This window comes from Bombus impatiens, unplaced genomic scaffold (assembly GCF_000188095.3).
Source record: "Bombus impatiens unplaced genomic scaffold, BIMP_2.2 scf_0203, whole genome shotgun sequence".
NCBI lineage: Eukaryota > Metazoa > Arthropoda > Insecta > Hymenoptera > Apidae > Bombus > Bombus impatiens.
In genome coordinates this window covers 1067814-1086288 of record NT_176622.1, presented here as the reverse complement: position 1 = coordinate 1086288, position 18475 = coordinate 1067814, and the positions used below count along the sequence as shown (strand labels likewise).

Sequence of the window (18475 nt, the reverse complement as noted above, 5' to 3'; positions counted from 1 at the left end):
AACTGCCAGACTGCCAACGATCCTCTAACAATTATTCGAATTTTTATCTAACTTTTAATCGACCGTTTTTTTTAGAAACCTCGACCGTGGCATGTTATCGTGCATGATAGATTCGTAGAGTACGTTTTTAATAATGATACTGAATTTAGAACGAAGAGGTTAGGACGAACGTGGCGGTATACGTTTTCATTTTCTTTTCTATCTTTTTTTTTTTTCTATTTTTTTTCTCTCTTCTCTGGCCTTATTCCGATCGAGTGGTGCGAGTTGATCGCTCGATGGCATTCCCACAGTTAATCAGGCAGCTCGTTTACCATTTATACTACTGTATCATCTAACGTTGCGTCGATGAACCACGATTGGGGCCGAATAGAAATTCCATCGTGCGAAATCTCATCATTTACCTGGTTACTGCGATTTAGAATTGCGAAAGTTTGGTTGCTTATGATTTTTTGCTGTTTTAGAGGAATATTGAAAGATTCGTGGATAACAAGAAAATATTTTGCCAGCTATATTTTCGAAAATCTGTGGAATAAATTATCACAATCTGATTATAAATTGGCCACCAGCATATTGGAATTGTCAGTATCTTTCTTGGTACTTTTTTTTGTAAGATTAACAAATTGTTACATTACTTCCTAAATTAGGAAAATAATCTTGCAAGATCCTATCTTAAATTTCTTAATGTTTCCAGGAAACTTTGGAACATCGTGGACAAAATAGAAAGAAAGACACGTCTGATCACAGATTGGCCATCATTGTTGGAATTTTCAGTGTTCTGCTCGACACGATCTTTAAAAATGTCCCTTTCGTGAGATTAGAAAATTGTTACTAATAGAAAAATTGTCTCAGAATATTGTACATCTCGTAATATCTCTAGAAGACCTTGAAAGATTCATGAATAATAAGTAGAAAAAATATCTTGGAGCCCAGCAGAGGCAAATCATATCCGACCATAAACCGGCCACTTTCACCGAAATTCTCTGCCTCTCACTTGGTATAATAAACGAATTAGATTTTCCTTGAATTTGGAAATTAAGTAATACCTTCTTCCTTAATTTTCCAGCAAATTTTGGAACATACACATTTTGTAAATTCATATTAACCACGGATCGGTATTAATTACATAAATTAAAAAATTCTTGTTAATAGAGAAATTATGTAAGAAAAATCCTATTCTATATTTTCTTAATCCACGATCTTTCATTCTTTTAGAAAATCCCGCGGGAAGAATCCGCTTATTTTCCCAGGACAATGAAACGACGAAGGGAACAGACCGATACGCATGCCGAACACTACTTTCCTATTTACGTACTCTGATTTCTTATTCTTCGCTCGTATCCCATCAGAGTACGTCGGTGGATAACCAGTAATTTAAACTTTGATGCTCTCAACGGGCAAACGGTATAATTACGGATCAAGCACGAAATTTCTGAGCCGACCAATCCAGCCTAAAAATTACCGTGACAACGTGTCCCGACTTTTCATGACGGAAAATCAGACACCACGATTTCGACCAACAAGAATGTCGTCCTGTGTCTTTCACCAGGAAACTTTCGTTCAAAATTTCGTCAATCAAATACAACAGTAAATAATCGAATTATTATGATCAGATAAAAAACAATGACAAATTTTATTTCTTCGATTTTTCAATAATTTTGACAAGTTTCAAACAAGTAATGAACAAGTTTGAAACAAGTAATATCTCTCTTTTGGTCGAACAAAGTGTTAGAGGAAAAAGATGAATGATTCAATATTTTGTGTAAGAAAACTTACAAATTTTCCAGACATATTTATTCAATTTTCAAACAATTTCAAAATTTCCGAATAGATCGTACTAATTTGATGGATCATTGTGCACAGCCTTTGTCCTCTCATAGTTCCAAAATTATTTTTGCTTTTGTACCTTCGTTGTAAATTGTAACATGTGCAACATTATTTTTCTTTTCATTCCCATATCTACTTATGGCCTTTTCTTTATTTCTTTTCTTAATGTACGTATTCCTAAGTGTATGGTATGTTTCAGTAAGAGCTTTATTTTATACTTACCTTTTTCTTTTTTTTTTCTTTTTTTTTTTTTGATAGGTACGAGGCCACAATCGGTTCATCGACGCTGCCAGGTTTTCCCGTATGTGTTATCGGCATCTTATCACCACCGAGAATATTTTCTTTCGAATCCCGTAGGCACATCAAAGTAGGTTGCTCGTGAACACCGCTGGAGCTGTCTCCCTTTTTCTAGCCTCAGTAGAACGAACTTGTCTCATTTGCCACCAATAAAAAAAGCGGCACCAGTAGCAGAGCAAAGAAAGAAAGGACGACTGTTCTTCGTCTAACCAAAAATAATATCAACACTATATATGTAAAATGTACATAAATACCTATGTATATATCAATTTATATATATTTTGCATATATACGTATCTATCCTTCCCAAAAACCTGCCGCTGAATGATGATTATCGATCACGCACGATCGAGGGACAGAAAAGTTTCACAAAAGTTCAACCTAACCTAAAAAAGAAAAAAAAACGAAAAGAAGAAATACGTACATATGTGAAACTTTTGGATGTAAAAAAAAAGAACAAATTTAAATATGTACTATATTATTCTCCTACCCATGATTTGTATACACCATGTAATCTTATTATTCCCCCCTTTATTTAATTGATCGCCTAGTGAAACTGGCCTCTTAATCCCAGTAATGTAAATAGACAAAAGCAAATCACGTCGACACGACTAAACACGGGCGTTCTCGCTCTCTACTTTTTTCTATCCAGGTTCCGCAGGGAGAGACACAATGCTGACGTGGAGAAAGGAGACGGAAAAGACGGGAAGGATGGGAAGGAGGGTGAATCCTCGCACGCCAGGAAACTCTCCACAGCGGACGAGAACATTGCTGTTAAAGGACGGGCCGGGAAGTGGGGACGACTCTTAGGTAATTGAAAACTACCATTCCATCTACTTTTATTCTACATATTCACAAAGGACATAACCTAACAAACACGATAATGGTAGCCACCCACATGATAATCTAACAGCTAAAAAATTCTACCAAATGTCCAAACTGGACAAATTGTGAATGTAAACAATTAAATAAAAAAAAAAAAATTCTACATATTACATGATGAATATCATTAATAGTATCAAACCTAAGCAATAATGTTAGTAATAAACCTAATCTATAAACTAAATATATCCAAGACCCAATGATACCAATTGATGCTAGAATAGCTGTTTACAATGTTGTAGAATATTTAAATAAAATATTTTAGCGAAGTAAATCATCACAAAAAAGCCTGAATTTTACAGGAAGCTCCAGCCTAGACTCCGGAAGCGAGACGGGAACCGGGGTAGATACGTTCAAACGATCCTTAAGCGCCAGGGACACCCGTCCCAGTTCTAGTGCCGGTAGCAACAAGGTGTTCCCAAAATTCGGTAAGCTGACCGGTACCATCGAAGAATCAGGTGATGCTGAAAACGTGAAAGAGACGCAGCAACAGCAGCAGAATGCGGCAGATTCGAAGCAGCTCCAGCTTCGCCGACTGGAGAGCTATGACGATGGACTAATTACTACTCAGCCGAGCCACGATCGTGAAATCCTAGCTGCCGTGCTCGAGGTGAAGGTTGATCTGAAACTGGAAGTGCAACGAGTCAATCAAAGATTAGCAAAGATCGAGGACATGCTGCAGACGCTAATGACAAGGCTTCCTGCGGCCACTCCACCGCAGCAGAAGGGCTCGAACAATTTTTCAACTGGTGGTAGCGGCGGTTCCTCGCAGATTCAGCCAACCAGTCAACCACAAAGTGCTTCTAGCTGTCAACAGGGTTCCCAGGCTACGCAAACACCTGGGGGAAGCACAGAGCAGAAAATTTCTATAGCCACTGCATCCACGTCGACGACCGAAGGTTACAGGGAGCAGGGTACAACCACAGAGAGAAGCTCCAAATCCCAAGAGCATCATCATCATCACCATCACCATCATCAATCGCAACAGTCTGACAGATTGAAGGACAGTAGTAGTGATTATAAGACTTCCTCGAGGGAAATGAGTAAAGAGTTGTTAGAAAGACTGGCCCAAGCGTCCACTTCCAGAGGGGACGATGGTACATCCCTTGGACCGTTGATTTTGAGGAAGAGAAGAAGCAAATCAAGGAACAAGGGAGCTGCACCGCTGGCACCGTTAGCTAGTCAGCCTATTAGTCCATCGGAGGCGACAGAGACCACGCAGATGCTCGAGTGCACGGATGACAGGGAACAGAACACCACCGCGACGGACAGAAGCGACAGGTCCGACAGAAAACGGCCTCCGCCCAGACCTAGGGAATACTTGTGAAAGTTCTTAAGGCTCCGGACGATCGTCTCGAGGCTGATATTCTGGCGAGAATCGCTGGAACGAACTGCCGTTCTCTGGAATGATTTCGTTAAGGTTAGGGTTAAGTATGGTGCAATTAGATGTGACTTAAGAAAGTTTTATGTGGTTGGTTAGGATCGTCGGAGCTGGTCCTATTCTAATCGATGGAAAAAGGAAAATAGCTATTTGGAGGTTATCATAATCGGAAAGAAATGGAAGTTGTGACAAGGTTAAGATTTCTAGTTTCTTTAAAGAAGAGAAGGACGGCTGTTTCAGCGAACTCTTTTCAACGAAATGAGACGAGTGTACCGGTAGAGTAAGCTACCTGTAAAATTTCACCGCGTACGTTTTAAGGACATGCTGCATTTTCGCTACTCGCTTCGCGTCTGGTCTTTAGCGAGCATTCGTCGGTACGCGTGAAGAACGAATCCGACACGGGGAAAAAAATATTGATTTTTGAGGTTATGGTTCGGGGATTGTCGTTCGAATTTAATACGAAAGGAAAAAAAAACAAAGAAATTCTATAAAAGAGGTTAAAAAAACACAAGAGAGCAAAAATAAAAGAGGGATGTGCCGACGAAACGATCCCGCTACTATAATGCAACTTGGCATATTTTTGCATGGCCAAACACGCGATTAAAAAGCAAAAAAGTAAACCAAAGAAAAAATATATAAAAAAGTATATCGAATTATATACTGCTTGCGACGGCTTCTTCGAGACATCGAACGTTTAAACGAGAGGAGGATGGAAACTAACAAAATTCAGAATACTCACGTTCTAATACGTAAGGTAACACACACTGTAATCGTAGGTTTACACGCATCTTTAGGGGATATCAGCTAGACTCGTGGTTGCGCGCGATAGATTTTAAGTAACTAAAACAACCAACAACAACAAAAGAAAAGAAAAGGAAAGAAACGATAAGCAAGAGAATGAGAATAAACTATATGAAACGAAACGAATAAAAAAGAATAAAGTGAAGAGAAGACGAAGAACAATATATACATACATATATGTATATGTACTCTTGAAGCAATTAGAGAATCGTTGTTCACGTTCTTCGTTCATTTTTAATCATTCCTTAATTAATTCTATATAAATTGAATGAAAAAATTGTTAATAAACGGTCCAACTATAAAACGAACAATGCTACACGATTCTTTAATTGCTTGGAACGGTTCAGGCTCGACGACTAATTATTATAAGAGCGTTGAAAATTTTGAGAAAGTAAGAGTTAGTATAGATAGAATATCATGATGTTCTCTGCATTTGAGTTTTCGGACAGTCGAGCTCTGTGATTAGAGGCGAAAGACGTCGAGACGCGTTGCCAAGTCGTTTATCGTTGCATCGCTATCGCTGCACCATGGTGCCGTGTTCTTCTTTTTTTACCGTTTCCCCTTCTTTGTTTCTCCCCTCTATTTCAGTCGATAGGTTCGAAAAAGCGAGATTCGCGAACGTTGATCGATGGCTTTTCGATAGTTTCGTCTCAATGAACCGTGTGTGTATGCTTTATGTACGTATGTATGCGTGTACATGATTAAAAATCGATTACAAGTGCGTGAATTTGTGTGAAAATTAATCGTGACGATATTGGGAGGACATTCATTGAATATTTTAAACCTCGGAGCTAAATTTGTTTCACCAGGTTTGAGGTTAGGTCGTTTGTTTTTAACTTTAAGTTTAGTCACTTAGATTTTGCTTATTGTGGTACGTTCACTATATTTTTTTCAGTTTAGTATTATCTCATCTTGTTTCTTTATCTTTCTAAAAAAAAAACATAGAGATCCTACAATAGATTTAGATGAAAATGATTTGAAAATTAATACCAGAGATGCTCTCATGGTCACCCTTGCATTTTTCTAAGCTTCCCATCAGAAAGTATTCTCACTACCTTCTTCAGGAGATCTTGTCCGTAAAGCGATTCGTGATCCATCAACCTCTTAAACGTCTCAAGACAGATAATAAGAATTGAGATTATGAAGCTATTCAACGAGAAAGAATTCAAGGTACACCAAGAAACCAGTTCTCGTAGGTGCCTAGAAGCTACCGACAAAGGTTATTCTTATCTTTTTAAACGTGTTAAACGACATACTTCTCCTCGTTCCTCCAGTTTTTCTATTCGATTCTTAGAAAAAGAAAGAAATATAAAATAAAATTCAATGAAGACGTTTAATTCGATAATGGTTCCCGAAACCCACCATGACGCGACGATAATGAATAATTATAAATTGTTAAAAGTCAATTCGACCACGCCTCGAATGGCTGCATTTCCAGTGCAGCGGTCGCGCGAGATTTAAATATTAGCAAAGCAAAATATAAAAAAGAACGAATAAAGTATAGGAAAGGAAAAGAGCATGAAAGAAAAAAAAAGATAAATAAGTAAATAAAACTCTCCATTTTGATCGAACTTGAAGTGCTGCAACTTACGGTCGCGATATTTCAATAATGACAAATGTCAAACGCCATTACGGAAACTGAAAGATTCCGTGTACTTTGTTACATTGCAGAACATGACCTAATCCCGCGTTCACATGGCATTCACAGAAGCCAAACAGCAATATTAGGTGTATATATATCTTGTAACTACGACACGTGTATATATATTCATACATACATATACATATATATAATATACATAGAAAAAAGAAGAAACTGATAAAGTTACGCGTGGTTCGTGTCAACGCGTTTGCAACAAGAAAAGGTTAAAAAAAAAGCAGCAAGAAAATATGATATCGCGATTATTCTTTCCTTTTCCTCTAATTCTTTCTCGGTTTCCGGCGCAGCTTTCTGTTTCGAGAAAAACTTCGATTCGACAACGAGAATATTCATATATATCGCCCACGTATGCATACATCCGTATATATATACACACACACACAGAAATAGAGACACACATATGCATATGTATGTTGTATTTCTGTTGCTGCCGCCTCGAGAAAGAACTTTGAATAACACAATTCTGAAGGACAATCAAAGATGGAAAGTACTGATCTCACGAATAGAGAATTGCGATTAATCGAATAAGCCTCTGATAGATATATACATATATATATATTTCGTTAGCTTAAGCCGACATATATAGATGAAACGATGCGAACGAAGGAGCTTTTGAGGTTACATATACATGTATATCATTTTTCCACGCCGCGATTCCCCTCATGTATCTATATTGCATATGGCGGAACATATGGTTGCATATGGTTTACCTTTCTTTATTTATGGTCACTATAGTAGTATGTGTATAGAAGGTTAAATCGTTAAAATGTTAAATTCTGTGAACTAACGAACCAAGCATTGCTTTTTGGCGTTATTAATTAACGAATATCGATCATTCGCGTAATATTATCGGGATTTGAACGCAATTCAGATTAAAGGGGAACCACGGATCGTCGAGACCCGAACATACCACTGAACGTTGATCCACGACGATTCAAAATGAATAAATGAAAAACAAAACGAAGGGAACACGGGCAAACGCGCTGACAGGGATATCTACGCGTGTAAATACTATAAATATTAAATAGAAGCGAAAAATATGGAAGAAAGAATGCGAGAATGCCTGTTTGTGTGTGTATGGGGCATGAAGACGAAGAGCGTACAAGAGTAATGCAGAAATAGTTCTAATTTCACGATGTTACCGAGAACGAGATGAAGAAAATGAAGAGAAAAATGTTGAATTATCGAGCAGTTACGAGGACTTTGTTAATTAGGTTTTAGCAGCGGTGACGATATAGCTGGCTCTATCGTAGTTTCTATACACTTTAAAACGAACGCGAAAGTTTAACATGCCGTTGAAACGTTTACAGCAGCTGACGCGCGTCGATCGAGAATTATTGTCGGGAACGGTGCGCCTTGCTCCTTTTTAACGCTGCATATCCAGTCTATCGGCCCGACGTTCCAAATCGATTTACCATTTTCATACTAACCTTAAAAATTAACCCTTGCCTTAACATCGGATCATACTCGTGGCAAACATTATAGTCGTAATTCAATAAGGGATATTGTACTCGTAATGAAGTTTGAATACTTTAACAATGTTTAATCTAACTGCAAATTATATATAACATATCCATAACACATCATCTGACATGGTGCTACAAAAATATTCATTTGAGTATCTACTGAAAAGATCATAAGGCAAGGAGTTAATTTACAAAATGCTTTTTTTCAATCTTATAAAAATTTCGACGAAAATATTTGAAATTCCGCAAGAAATATTCACTCACGCAATTTCAATTTCAGTTTCGAATTGGCATTTTAAAATTTGCTAATACTGGCGATATTGGAATGGCGGGGAAGTGGACTCGCTCTGTTCGCTATCCGAGAGCTTCTCTTCTCGCGCACGTATCCTCGTCTCCGTCGGGCGGTTCCATTGGTGACCGGTAAGTCGACCACCAAACGTATCCGTAAACCGTTGCATCGAAAATATCGAAGACTGACGACGCGTTTCATCTCCTCGATAAGCCCAGCGCCATATTGGTTTCATAAAATCCCCGATTTACATTCCATTCGGACTCGCCACTCGTGATGTTCGACAAAATCGAAACATTCTAGCACCAGTTCGCAACGAGCCAATTTTCAACGCGACGAAGCTCGAACGAAACCGATAACGAAGTCACGAATGATCGAGGTGGACGACATATGATCGACTTATTGGTCCGCCATCTTGGAATCGTTGACAACGCGGTCTTTTTGAGTGTTTCGCCAGTGTGGATCGATCCGCGTCTCTGGTAATTGCAACGACGAACCTCCATCACGTATTTTTCCCGTGGAACAGTGTGTGTATGTGCAGTGCACATTGTGCACGGAACGATTTCTCGAAGAAAATCGAAGATGACGGAGGTGGAGGAGCGCAATTGGCGTCCGCGTCGAAGCTAAATGCCGACAAGGCGGGTCGTTGTCGGATGTGGTGCCGCGAAAACAGGCAACACGACGAAAGAAGATATGGTAAACATGTGATATTACAATTTTTTATATATCAGCTACTTTGCAATAACGGATTATCGACGTACTCGAGTGGAGAGCGTCGCGACACGGGTCGTCGTCGTCGTCGTCATCGTCGTCGTCATCGTCATCATCGTCGTCGTCATCGATTTGTCAACGACGAGTTTACGAACGAACGAAAGTTTGTCTTTATTTCTTTGTGAAACTCCCGCTCGTTCGTTTCGAAAGAAAGAAGACGAGCGGATGCCTCGTTTTTGTTTGAATCTGATATCTCAATCTTTCTTTTCTCTGAAATAAAAATCACAAAAACAATATGAAAGAATGACAGATTCTTTTTGTTGAAAAGAAAAAAAAGAAAGTTATACGACGACGACTGTGATCGCCGCGACGATCGAAGAAGCCGTGATCGTATCGAATTTTTTGTGAAAATGATTAAGAGAATCTATATAGTAGCTATCCGGCGGAATAACAAAGAAATAAAGAAAAAAATATATATATATTATTATGGTTATTATTATGATCATTATTATGATTACTATTAAAACAAAAGAAAAGGGGGGTAAACAAATTTTTGCTATAACTAACACTTCGTCCATTTTTCTATATGGGCAATTCGTTGCACTGTAATCAAGTCCTCGGCCTTGTAAATTCTGTCCTTGTCATTTCCGAAAACTGCTGTTCGGTAATCGAACGCCACGAAAAATCGATCAATCTCCAGTTACCATCGCTCGGCTTATTCGCCAATCTTTTTTTTATCCTCCGGAAGAAAATTCGTTTCTCAATCAACGATTTTCAATACTTTAGATCAATATAATGCTTTTCTAATCGATAGAAAATGACTGTCTAATGAACAATTAGCAAACATAACCTCTCTTGGTTACCGCAAAACAAAGCTTCACGCTCCTATATATGACGATATGTTTCTTTTATAAATCGAAACGCCGTTGTTTTACAAAACAAAAAAAAAAGCAAAAACACGTCGTATTTGCAATTCTGTAACGAACAACAGCGTATCACAACGTTGTACGTAAACCAAGAGAGTGTTCGTAATCATAAACTTTCCATTTTTCTATCAAAGACAAAATGGAACGAAACGAAATAAAAGAAATCTGTATCGTGAAACGATCAGATGACCGATTGATCTTCATGGCGTTGGAAAATCGACAGGAGCCGAGCTGTTTGCGAACTCTTGTGAGAATCCGATCGTGCGATCTCGACGCGACTCAGAGAAGACGAAACGCGACGAACGAATGGTCCTACGCGAACGCTCCTCGCCGCGTTCATGTTCTTGTTGTTGTTTTCAATTCGAGCGATCGTCGACGATTGATAACAACGACGAAAGCTCTCCTTGAAAGGATCTAAATCGATAAAATCTCTAGCTTCGATCGAAAATAAAAAGCTGCACTTTTCTAAGAGCAAAATGCTTACGATCGTGATCATCCTTCGAGCTCAATCGTCTTTATTAAAGATAACCTTGAAATCTTCTCTCAAAGGATCGATCTACTACAGAATTCTGTAAATATTGAATCTTTTAAATCAGTAATGCCCGATTCTGATTGAGATTGCTTACACTTAGACGATATTGATCCTTAAGAAATTGTATTGATTGCAAGGTTATTGCAATTGTATTGCATGGTTCTTCCCTATAAAAGGTGTAGACAACGTGAAATTAAGGTTAGAAAGCGATGAAGGACTTTTAAGGGATCATTTAAGATGATATATTAATTTAGGAAAATGGTATTTGAACAGCGCCACTGACGATTGAATCGAAGTATCGATGATGAGGTTAAAACTTGAGGAGCTCTTTTGTTTTATGCAGATACATGGTAAAATGAAACACCAACCGTGAAGACTAACCAAAATTTCGAATCTACCGTGGTCTAATGTTCACTGGTCTTCCTGATCTTATTTTGCGAAGCGTGGAACGTTCGAACGACGGTCGGAAGCGAAGGGTCGATCAAGGAGTTCAGAATCGGCGTCAACGATCGCTCAAAAAACCACCGAGACGAATATACTTAAAGAAAAAATAAAAAAAAAAGACATAAGATAAAAGATGAAAAATCGTATCGTCGAGAGATCAAATTGTAGCATCGAACGAAGCCTGGCTAGAATACTCAAAAGAAAGCTGCTTTCGAACTTATAATAAAAAAAGATTAAAACTTGACCCAGCTCCGCTGTTCTATTTGCGAATCGATCCTTGAATCAATCACAATTTTTCCTTCTACTTCTTTTTATTGCTCATCTTTTTTCAGTGTGAACTTACAACTAATATTATATAATATATGTTTTTCCTTTCTCCCTCTTTCTCTCTCTCTCTATATATATATATACATATATATATAAAGAAAACGAACACAGCAAAAGTTTCTTAAAATGTACAAAAAAGTATATAAATTATAAAAATCATGATACAGAGCAAGAGTTCCCAAGAGGATAAACTAAATCAGACTGAGCTGCTCAAAATAAATGTAAATAGCATTTCCAGGAATGTACGAAATAAATAGAAAATAAATAAAACATGTTGAAAATTAGAACTCCACGACGAAGTTGTGTTCGTTGAAATGATTATGATTTTATTAAATTTGCATATTCTGGTTTCTCCATTACATGGATATAGAAACCAGGATTCTTTATTTCTTCCAAAGGTTTAAAATCGCCGTAGATAGTGTGCTTGGCCCTGTAATGGAACGCTTCGTCCAACATATCCTTGAACACATTTAACCTGTGTGGATAATACGACAGTCTGAATTCGCTGACTTGCTCTTCCTCTTCCTCCCCTTCATCCAAAGTTATCATATAATCCAAGGTGACGATCGCTGGTTTTCCCGAAACGAATAGTACCGATGATTTAATGTTTGTTGTGCGTTGACTCTAAAATTCCATAAAAAATGATTCTAATAAATATTAGATTACAAAATTTCATGCGCCAAAATTGAATCGTTCGAATTCGAGGGCCCAAATTTTCAATTTGAATATTTTTAATTTGAATGCTTTGCATTAGAGTATTTAAAACGCATCTATAGATGGAATTTTGTATATAATTTTTGAAAGAAATCGAAAATTTATTTGTTTATAGACTCGAAATTTCTGAAGTATACTTACATTGTAATATATGCATTTTGCCGGTACATTACCAGTATCAATTATATCATCGTAATTTCTGTGATCAATCAGCAGCAGGCCACCGGGTTTCACGCAGTGTTCAAAATTCAATAATGCTTGCCTACAGTCGATAACGAAGTTGAAAAGAAAACTCTTGCAATCTACTAATACATTAATACGGAGTAAGATATATCGATATTACCTTTGTTCTCTTTGATCTCCAAAAGTGTCAGGCATGTGAGCAAAACTATTCCCCAAGCAAATTACTGCATCAAATCCATCTCCTATTAAATGACGAATATCCTTTGGTAAAGTCAACCAGTTCGCCTCTTCAATCTCTGCAGAACACCAATAAACAAAGAATTAATACATTGCCAAGATATTCAATTTTATTACTCTTCTCTCAAATTAAAAGAAACACTCAAAATCTTAATTTTACATTAACAAAAAGCAAATATTCTCGATATAATTCGTCAATTGGATACAACAATCCCTTTATTTATAAACATGGCATATCACTTCTATTATATGTTAATTGTATCATATCTATGTCTGCAAAAAACGAAGAATGACTTGTTTTGCAAGATATAAGATACGACAGCTGACATGTTAATATCAACTTGACTCTTAACTTATAACTTATAGTGTAAAAAGGTTGGGTCAACAATAATTCAGTATAATCTTCGGCAAAAAAATTGAAAATAAAAACAGTTAAACAATAAAAACAGCTATGCGAAAGAATTGACCTTCGATAAGGTATTAATCTTTTGCACTTTGTTGTGATAAGCAATAACGGTTTACAGTACACATAAACGTTCGAACAAGGAGAGGAATATATTGGGTTAATGATTTCATCATATAGTTGCTTCTCTGTATTTCTCTTGACGATGGAAAACTATGAAATGTCGCGTTATATAAATTACGAGTCACCGTTCTGATCTGCTTCTGACGCGACGTATGCAGCGAATACACATAGGAAATTTCACCTCAATAATCGCTAATCGCATACGCACTAGATCGAACCATGAACTTTGCGAAACTAACAACAATTCAATATTGATATTTCAGTTAATTAGCTAATTTCATAATAGTAACGAATTTCATAATCTACTATAAAAGAGTAATATCATTTGCGATATAAATTATTAGCTAATATTAGTATACATACATACATACGTATATATACCTTATGGTATTGAGGATTATAATCGAATTTATTAATTTATCCAGTTACCGTTAAAAACGATTTGCGTTTCAGATAAAAACATTAATATTAATCTCAAGCTGAAGTAATCTTTAGGAATTAATTTTCATTTATTTTCACTTATTCAAAAAATAAAAAACGTTTCCATTCATAATATGTTACTTAGTGTACGTTCGATTTATTTTGCATTCATTAATATTTTAAATTACTTTCGAATAACTATATTCGTTGTTCTGAATCAACTTATCTGAATCTAAAGGATTTTTTATACCAACAAAAATAAATAAAATATTAATGAATCCAAGACGAATAATATTCTATATTATTCATTTGAAATAAATGGAACACTCCGTATATACATATATTCCACGGTAAAACAATATTTACCCCAATTGTCAAACGCTTCCTCCTTCCTGCGTTCCCATCGTGCCTTCAAAGCATATTTTAACATCTTATCCGAAGCGTCTACACTGAGCACTTCGAAACCCTCCTCGAGTAGCATCACCGAGTCCACACCAGTCCCGCACGCTACATCCAAAATTTTCTTGCATCCCTTGTCTCTCAGCATACCGACCAAAAAGTCACGATAATTCTGAGTTCTTTGATTTTTGTCGCCTATAAACACTTCCCATACTTTAGCTGCTCTCCCGTCAGCATACTGATCTCGGACACCTTCGGCAGCTGTACCTAACGACCTCGTGCGAAATATGGAATCCATCTCTTCTCAATTTTTTCAATCACAGGCACTGAAAATGTTTTCATATAAAACATAGTAGATTGAACTTGGTTATTGGATTACGTCATTGACTCACGATTGTGAAACATACGTAGAAGATGTTGATTGATAGATAGACGTTTTATCTACAGACGGATACATTACTTTTATCTATTATCTATTAATCTATTATTGTTTTTAAAAGATTTTTATGAAGGTACAGTAGAAGACGAAAGGAAGTTTGAAGGATATGCAGTAGAAAAATATTACAATCTAAAGAAACAAGCTATAATTGATGAAAAGAATGAAGTTATAAATAGATATATTATAGATGACTGTTATCAGCACGGTAAAAAATATTTAGTACAGTGAAGTTACTATTAATGTAATGTAGTTATCATACGCAAATATGAATCTGGAATTTTCTTCCGTCCCCTCCAGTATACAGTAGCAAATTATTATTATTATTATTATTATTAGATTTAGAATTATCAGAAATAATGTAGAGATATGAAATGATTTTTATACATTTATGGAAAATTTAAAGATGTAAAATATATGATATATATATGTATCCCATATATTTTTACATCTTTAAATAAATGTATATATATATATATATCTTTTTCGATATAAAAGACGTCCCAAAAGTAACGTACTTACATCGTACAATAACCTTATCTAGGGTTTAGATAATTCGACTATTATTTATAATTAAATTAGGGCAAATCTATTACGAAAATGTGACGAATTAATGATTCACCATAACTGTAATACGTGATTTAAATATAAATCATTCAGAATTGCTATAACTTCTCTATTTATTAAACAAAATTTTAATATTTACAATCTTATTTTATAGTTTTATACATATCTCTCTTTACATTTTTTCTAAATATTTTACCGAGTTATGTATTAATACGATTCCTATTATTATTTTCAACAATTACATTGCTCGATCTATTATCTATTGCTCGACTATATTACAGAATATTTCGCAAATTACCTTCACTATAATGCAATAAAGAAAGAACATGCAATATATCATTTAAATTTATGAAATTAAAACATATTATACCTTCTGAATAAATAAACTGCAATTTGTTACTGCCTAGACGATGATGGGATTAAGATAAAAATATTGTGATCACCACGAAAGATATTCAAGCGTGAAAAAATAAGTGAAGATGAAAAAGTAACAACAAAACGAGTTGAAAATTAGCATTAATGATATGAACGCTGTGATAGAAGCACACAGAACAACTGAGCGATGATAATGGATGCGTACGATATATATGATCCTGTGTTCACGAGCTTGCATGATGCAATATTTTTCCCGCTTTCACTTGAAACGATTGATAAATCATTATGACATATCATGATACGACAAAATGTTCATAGAAAAGTAAAAAATAGAAATTTCTATTTACGTTTTCATGTCATTGTTACATGATATCATATCATCATTTTATCATTTTATCAAATTTTCACGCGTTTCGTTTTATTTATTGATACCTCATCAAAGAAACAGCACCTCAAAATATGGTGCAGCAACATTATTTTGAGAACAATTTTGTTATTTATTTATAATTATTTCTTTAACTAAAACGATAAATAATTAACATTATTTAAAGATAAATCTTTTTTACAGGTGAGGATAATCGTAGATTGTTTTGAACAAAATAACAATTTGTGGTGTAAAATTCTATAATTATTTTGTCAGAACAAATTACATATAATTCGCATACTTATTTCTATATTAAACGCATGCTAGAAGTTTCCGTTAACCTCATCAGTACCGAAAAACGAATATGTAATCTTCAATAGGGATTCTGGTAGAAATTTTTAAAAGCATACTTCAAAGGTATAATATATTATATTTGGAAGTTCTCGAGAATAACAGATTCTTTGCTAAATACTAGATAATTGTGCAGTGCTTTGCCATGTTTTTTGTTTTTTTAGTGCATAATAGCAAATGTACAGTGCCAGACAGAAACATTTACGAAACAAAAAACAAATCCTACAATGTAGAGAGGAGAGTCCATTGAATCGATTATTCTCAGTATGAAATAGTAAAGAATTTAAGTACTAAATGCTAAAATTTAGTTTTGTAAAAAAAACTAATATTTAGTAAATTCCATCTTATTATTATCTGCGTAAAACATAATTTATGTTTTTAATGAAAATTAGGCTTGAATGTATGAGAACTTAATGATCATTCATAGAAAAAGTTATGTGTCAAACATATTACAGATACAATACTTTTATTGGTAGACTAATTGGCAGAAACACTGTAAAATGGCAGTTTCTTGTTTCTCGCAGATAAAATCTTCCCTTTTACATTTAATTCTTTGATTCTATTCTATTCTGAATGCAAGACATACGCGTTAATTTTTTTTTAAGTTAAAGAAGCCAATGCAACAAATAATCTTTCACTGCTTGTAACATTAAAGTATGCATGAACATTCGTAATCATTCTGCTAAATCGATTAACTTTATTTATTAGCAATATACATGTTTCAATCAAGTGAAAACTTAGCAATCACGTGTTTGATGAACATTACTGAATATCGTTGAAAGAAAACTAGAAAATTTACTTTTGCAAGTGAATACCAATTATGGTACAATTTTGGGCTGTGCACAAAAATTCAATTGTTAACTGTGCAATAGTTCATTTTAAACACTAACAAGGTTTAATTTATTTTTTTGTATGAGACTATTTAATGATTAGTTGAACGTCGAACTATATCACTTTGTCATTTGTAGTAATTTTTTTGTTGCTCTTGCTCCATCCCAACCTGTATCCTTACGCAACATCTCACTCTCATATATTCTTTAAATCTTCTGGTAAGTCATTCTTAGGATGTTTGTTTTCAAAGTGTTGTTTGTATGTCTTTGGATCTGGCATTTGTGCCTACAAACATAGTGTTATTTTTTAATTTTAAATACACTAAAGTCTATAATATAGGTTATTAAAAATAGATAACATACTAACCTTACAAACTATGCACACGTGTACTAAAGCTTTCTGTGCTGCCTTTTTTTGTTCATTAGCACTATGTCCTTGTTGCTTTTTCACTTTTGCAGCCTTCTCGGCTGCCTTAGCTTGTGACTGAATCTTTTGTTGTCCACGAGCCATTCTGAAATAATGTTATAATTGTTATATTATTGTAAATGTGTCTATACTTCCAAATCTACAAAAATTACATAAAAATTTACACCGAAATGATCATTTGTTAAATCTTTCAACACATGAGATGGGACTTAAATTCCACAAAATTAAAGATTTCGCCATCAATTTTGTTAGATATCTTTAAGCAAAACGAGCACATAAGGTGTTCAATGATAATGGAAAATGAGGTTAATATAAACTCCTGGCTGCAATGAACTTTATAAAAAAACGTGGACATCGTGCATTTTAGCTCAACTGCACAGTCTTCGATCCTTTCTCTTTAATAGATCATTATAACATACTTTCTCTTCATCGAGATTACTCTGATATATATCCAACCTATAAAATAGGTGACCGATGTGCCAAAGATTACCTGCGATGTGATCTAATTCGCGTAATCAAGCGTATCCCAAGGGAAAAAACAGCAATACGAAAGGCATAGGTTAAATTTGTGGAGAAATTTACAACAGGTGAAGAAGATGAAATTTTCGATGGAATGGTGTTGCGAAAAGTAGATCGCTCACCTGTCCGAGGATGAACGTGTATTTATAAGCAAGATACTCTTGCTAGGTTCGATGATCCGGGGCTCGATTATCCGTAACAGAAACAAATTAATTTTGTTTCCGTGTTTTGTTGTAGAATCGAGGCTGACCAGAGGAAAAATTTGCAATGAAAACCGAGAAGTCAAGAACTATGCTCGGAACACATCTGTTGGGATGAGCAAGCTTCGAACATCCGCACGTGAAGTACTGCCTTTCAAACAAGAATTGTGTGCAAAACGAAGAAAAAAAAATAAAATTGAAATTAAATATTTGAGAGTTGGTACGAGTACGATCGGATACTTGTTAAGTTTTCTTTATTTAGCTTTTTATTCGATTGCTCAGAATACACCTTGAGGTTGAAATTGTTTTTAATCGATATTTAAATATTAAAGCCTACAAGTTCAGTGACCGCATTCTTGACACGCGAGATATATGTGTGCATATTAT

At 35.4% G+C, this 18475-nt stretch overlaps 3 protein-coding genes and 1 long non-coding RNA gene across 17 annotated transcripts in view; 1 reads left to right on the top strand and 3 right to left on the bottom strand.

Annotated features, from left to right (window-relative positions):
- The window catches only part of LOC100742779 (potassium voltage-gated channel protein eag), a 130763-nt gene extending 122893 nt beyond the window's left edge, over window positions 1-7870 (top strand). For 10 of the 13 annotated variants that reach the window (XM_024366176.2, XM_033319676.1, XM_024366175.2 and 7 more), the window contains 2 exons: window positions 2774-2931; window positions 3306-7870. In XM_024366176.2, coding sequence (XP_024221944.1) covers window positions 2774-2931; window positions 3306-4330 — 1183 coding nt within the window. In that variant the 3' untranslated portion in view covers window positions 4331-7870. The remainder of the gene's footprint in view (window positions 1-2773; window positions 2932-3305) is intronic. The other 3 variants (XM_012383099.2, XM_012383105.2, XM_012383102.2) reach the window with 1 other exon arrangement.
- Window positions 2043-2778, bottom strand: LOC112212502. The gene is made up of 2 exons (XR_004461339.1): window positions 2415-2778; window positions 2043-2326 (listed from the first exon to the last, which is right to left on the bottom strand). It is a non-coding gene; the product is annotated as an uncharacterized LOC112212502 (long non-coding RNA).
- Window positions 7871-11805: 3935 nt separating the features above from the next.
- On the bottom strand, window positions 11806-15771 carry LOC100742588 (glycine N-methyltransferase). The gene is made up of 5 exons (XM_012383109.3): window positions 15393-15771; window positions 13987-14345; window positions 12598-12733; window positions 12396-12516; window positions 11806-12164 (listed from the first exon to the last, which is right to left on the bottom strand). The coding sequence occupies exons 2-5, from the start codon at window positions 14315-14317 to the stop codon at window positions 11859-11861; spliced, it is 894 nt and encodes a 297-aa protein (XP_012238532.1). The 5' UTR covers window positions 14318-14345; window positions 15393-15771; the 3' UTR covers window positions 11806-11858.
- A 422-nt stretch (window positions 15772-16193) lies between these two features.
- On the bottom strand, window positions 16194-18377 carry LOC105680498 (zinc finger protein 706). Of its 2 annotated transcripts, none has more exons than XM_012383254.3 (3): window positions 18011-18377; window positions 17310-17454; window positions 16194-17228 (listed from the first exon to the last, which is right to left on the bottom strand). In XM_012383254.3, exons 2-3 carry the CDS (start codon window positions 17451-17453, stop codon window positions 17139-17141), a joined length of 234 nt encoding a protein of 77 aa, XP_012238677.1. In that variant the 5' UTR covers window position 17454; window positions 18011-18377; the 3' UTR covers window positions 16194-17138. The 2 variants fall into 2 exon arrangements, with proteins under 2 accessions (XP_012238677.1, XP_012238678.1); XM_012383255.3 differs by lacking the exon at window positions 18011-18377 and adding an exon at window positions 17860-17997.
- Between the last annotated feature and the right edge of the window lie 98 nt (window positions 18378-18475).